Below are 3,964 nucleotides of genomic sequence, written 5' to 3' on the forward strand. Positions count from 1 at the left end.
TCAAATTATCTAATGAAAAGGATTTTTCAAAAAAAATTTGAAAATAAAAGATTATTGAGAACCAAATTGTATAATCTAGAATTCTTTGAGATTAATTCCGGAGTTTATTCAAAACAAAAAGTATTAAAGAAGGGTGTTACGTTGTAGATATTATAATAAAGAATTGAAGTAGTTGCAAACGGGTGGAAAGATGTGAATATAGCTCGGTAAAAAGGGACAAAACAGGGTACGTATTATTCTTCTATGGGCAAATGGGGTCACGGGATTTTGATCTTTTTTTTTCTCTTACAAGTTTTTATTAGTCAGAAGCAGTAACATCATCACGGGGATGAAAAAAATGCCTTTGAATTTTGTTGTTGTAAACACCCAACCAGAAACAGAGGTTTTGAATGAAGCAGTCATTGTATTTGGTGGGGAGAGAGAAAAACACCCTTCACAAACCGTCAAATTTGTATGTTGACTTCTGTAATTTTCCCAATGTCAATGCACCTTAGCTTATTGTAACACAAATTAAAATGATGCTTTCATTTGTAGACAAACATTATCCCTAAAAAAAGTTGCATTAAAATTTTTCATTCAAAATTTTTTATATTACATAATAAATTAAATAATACATATATTTATACACAAATATATAATGACTAATTTTAATAGTTAATTTTAACGTGCAAATAATATTTTTAATTAGGCCATTAAAACGTGCAAATAACATTTTTTATTAAATGTCTATTATTTCTTTAAAATAAATGTATATTTCCATTATAAAATAATTACAAAGACCTAGATGTGGAGGTAGAATAATCATGTACTCGTGTATGTGACATATAAACAAAAAGATAAATTTGGAAGAAATAATAAAAATTAGTTAATAATGCTAACACCAATTTTAGATATGTAATTTTTAACCTTAGATGTACAGTTTTTAAAATTGATTCTATTATTTATTTTTGACCAACAAATAGAATAATATGAAAAAGATAAATTTTGATTAATTATATATACAAATTTTTGTTAATTAATTATTTTTTAAGCACCCTGTTTCAGAAAGAAAAAGAAAAAAAATGCACCGTAGGATAGAAAGCCTATTAGCGCGCGGTACAAACTACAAAGTGAAAGAAAACGAGAGATTCTCCCGTCCGTGACCCACTCTTCTCGGAACAGAAAAAAAAAAAGTTAAAAATAAATTAACTCAAAATTATATTAAATTAACATTAATATATATAGAGTAATAGAGACATCCCCCTTTTCCGTTGTTATTTTGTACGATTCTATATACGTCAATCTTCCTAAGTTATGGCATATAACTTGATTTATTCATTTAATTTTAGCATCTACCATATGCTTAAGCCAACTGGTAGGTCACTATTCACCACCACTACCATACCCACTGAGTCCAACTACGTGTTACTCCGAGTCACACTCACTCACTCACTACTCTTAATAAATAGTAATACAATTAATCAGTTAAGTGTTAATTATAAGGTTGATGGATGTTAGAATGATTTTATCCAAATAATTGGATTTTCATTTTCAATTATTTTGATGATCGACGTGGAAACCCAATCAAGATATGAAAAAGCTTCAAAGTTCAAACCCTTTAAAATACGCAACTCCCACCACCATGACCACACTATATATACACAACAACACACAAAGACACACCTCATTCATCACTTCTCACTTACTCATCATTCAAACATGGCTTCTTCCCCTTCTTGTTCTAATTATTGTTACAACGGTAACAAGAGTTTGTTAGCATCGGTTATCGTGTCAGTTATTGTGGTAACAATAACGATAAGTAGTGGGGGCGTGGCAATTGCGGAAGGAGGGAGGGTGCCGTTTGCATGTGACCCGAAAAACGGTTTAACGAAGACGTTCAGATTCTGTTGGACGCACGTGCCAATCCACGTGAGGGTGCAGGACCTCATAGGGAGGCTCACATTGGCGGAGAAGATAAGGCTGGTGGTTAATAACGCCATAGCGGTTCCAAGGCTTGGGATTCAGGGCTATGAGTGGTGGTCGGAGGCCTTACACGGTGTTTCTAATGTGGGCCCAGGGACTAAGTTCGGTGGGCCCTTCCCTGGTGCCACTAGCTTCCCTCAGGTCATCACAACCGCTGCTTCTTTCAACCAGTCTCTATGGCTTGAAATCGGACGGGTAAGATTTTTTCATCGTTCTCCATCTGTAGCCGTTTCATTACTCCATGCATCATTTTCTCAACAGTTAAACAACACAACTCACTAATTGGATGCAATACTTTATCCATATTCATAAAATATATACACTCAACTTTTCCTTTCATCCATCAGTTAGGCTGTTCATTCATTGATTGGTTCTCCTTTTCGGCCAATTATGATTAAATTAATAATTTTTCCATACAAGCATCTAAACTCTAAAGTATATGTATGATAACATAACATATTATTGGCTTCGAATACAGACAGTAGCCAAAAGGGTCAATTGCTTTTGTGGAAGTATAAAGTACACTTATCATATTTCTCTTCCATAAGTTACCCTTGGATATAAGAAATTAATTATTTTGGGACCACTGCCTTTAATAACAAATGATACTTATTTTCCATAATTAAATCATTAGTTTTAGTGTATAGTTTAATTTATACATAATTATTTCATTATTTATAAAATCACGGGGCATAATTATTTTCATGAATTTTAAAAAATGTTCCTTAATCTTTAAAATAAGCTGTAGTTTTCACTCTCTACCAATCTAATCAAGTTACAAGTCCTCAATAAAATTGAAAAGGTATCTATCTATAAATAGGGCTCAAGTGCTTTCTTAGCTTTTTCAATTATAATTACCAAAACATAGATATACGACGACGACAAAATAAAATTGTTTTCATAAATCATATACAAACTATTTATAACTACCCGTTATATATATGTTTTTGCTGTCCTATCATATGTGTGAGCCAAAAGACCATTCATTTTCATTTGCTGATTCTAACCCCTTTTTTTAGTTTATTAGAAAATAAAAATTGTCATCAGATAGAATAAGACAAATGTATATATAAAAATAAATAAATAAAATAAAAAGGGTTAAAATATATTTGTTATTTAATCAAATTATGGTGTTACTCGGCTACTCGCAGCTCCTACATGGAAACAAACAGTGTCCCATGTGCCTTGCATGCATTTGAAGATGATATAAAATCTGACAAGTCGCGTCACTTTATAATAATTTATAGGTTTAATTTTGTGTAAAATGTTTTATACAATCATATAATTATATTATTTTTTTAAATAATTATTCACGTAGTTAATATAAAAGCTAGTTATTTTTATTGATGTGACGTTACGTAATTAGATATACGTATAAAACTATTTTACATTGATAATATATCAACATTAAATTCTAATTTATATTTAGTTTATATGCTAAAGAAAACGGGAGTTGATGTTGAAAATTCATCAACTCAATTTGTCACCAACCAGTTTCTATAAAAGAAGTCCCATTACGCCATTATTTCATTAAACAAACGAAAGCAACATGTTTGTGATGGTTAATTAATTAAATGGACTTTGGTATGGTTATCCTTTGTTATTATTATTATTTATCTTCCCTTAGCTTGGTTAAGTTTAATTTATATAATATATAGTACCCTTTGACGTATCTAATTAATTTAACAAGTTAAACATGTACGTGTATGTTGAGATTGGATAATCAATAATTAATAAAGATTTCGGTGACAATTAATAGAGACCCGTCTAATTCCTTGATGAAGCATGCAATACACAAAAAAGTCTCCTCCTCAAGGATTGTTATAGTATTATTTTTGCATGTTGTTGGATGTTGCTTAGTGAAACATAAAATCCAACCACCTCTTGATTTTTTCTTAATCTTGTGTAATTAATTATTGTTTGGTGAAAACTGACCAAACACAAGGTGTTTGATGTGTTGCCCATCAACACCGCCTCTACATTCAAGTGGCAAAACCTTGAG

General features: G+C 31.0%; 1 protein-coding gene across 1 annotated transcript in view; it reads left to right on the forward strand.

The window, feature by feature from the left end:
* Window positions 1,478–3,964, forward strand: part of LOC107639006 (beta-D-xylosidase 1) — an 8,059-nt gene continuing 5,572 nt past the window's right edge. The window contains exon 1 of the mRNA XM_016342412.2: window positions 1,478–2,157. Within this exon, the coding sequence (XP_016197898.1) occupies window positions 1,543–2,157 (615 nt within the window). The 5' untranslated portion in view covers window positions 1,478–1,542. The remainder of the gene's footprint in view (window positions 2,158–3,964) is intronic.

The sequence above is a fragment of the Arachis ipaensis genome, chromosome B04, assembly GCF_000816755.2.
Source record: "Arachis ipaensis cultivar K30076 chromosome B04, Araip1.1, whole genome shotgun sequence".
NCBI lineage: Eukaryota > Viridiplantae > Streptophyta > Magnoliopsida > Fabales > Fabaceae > Arachis > Arachis ipaensis.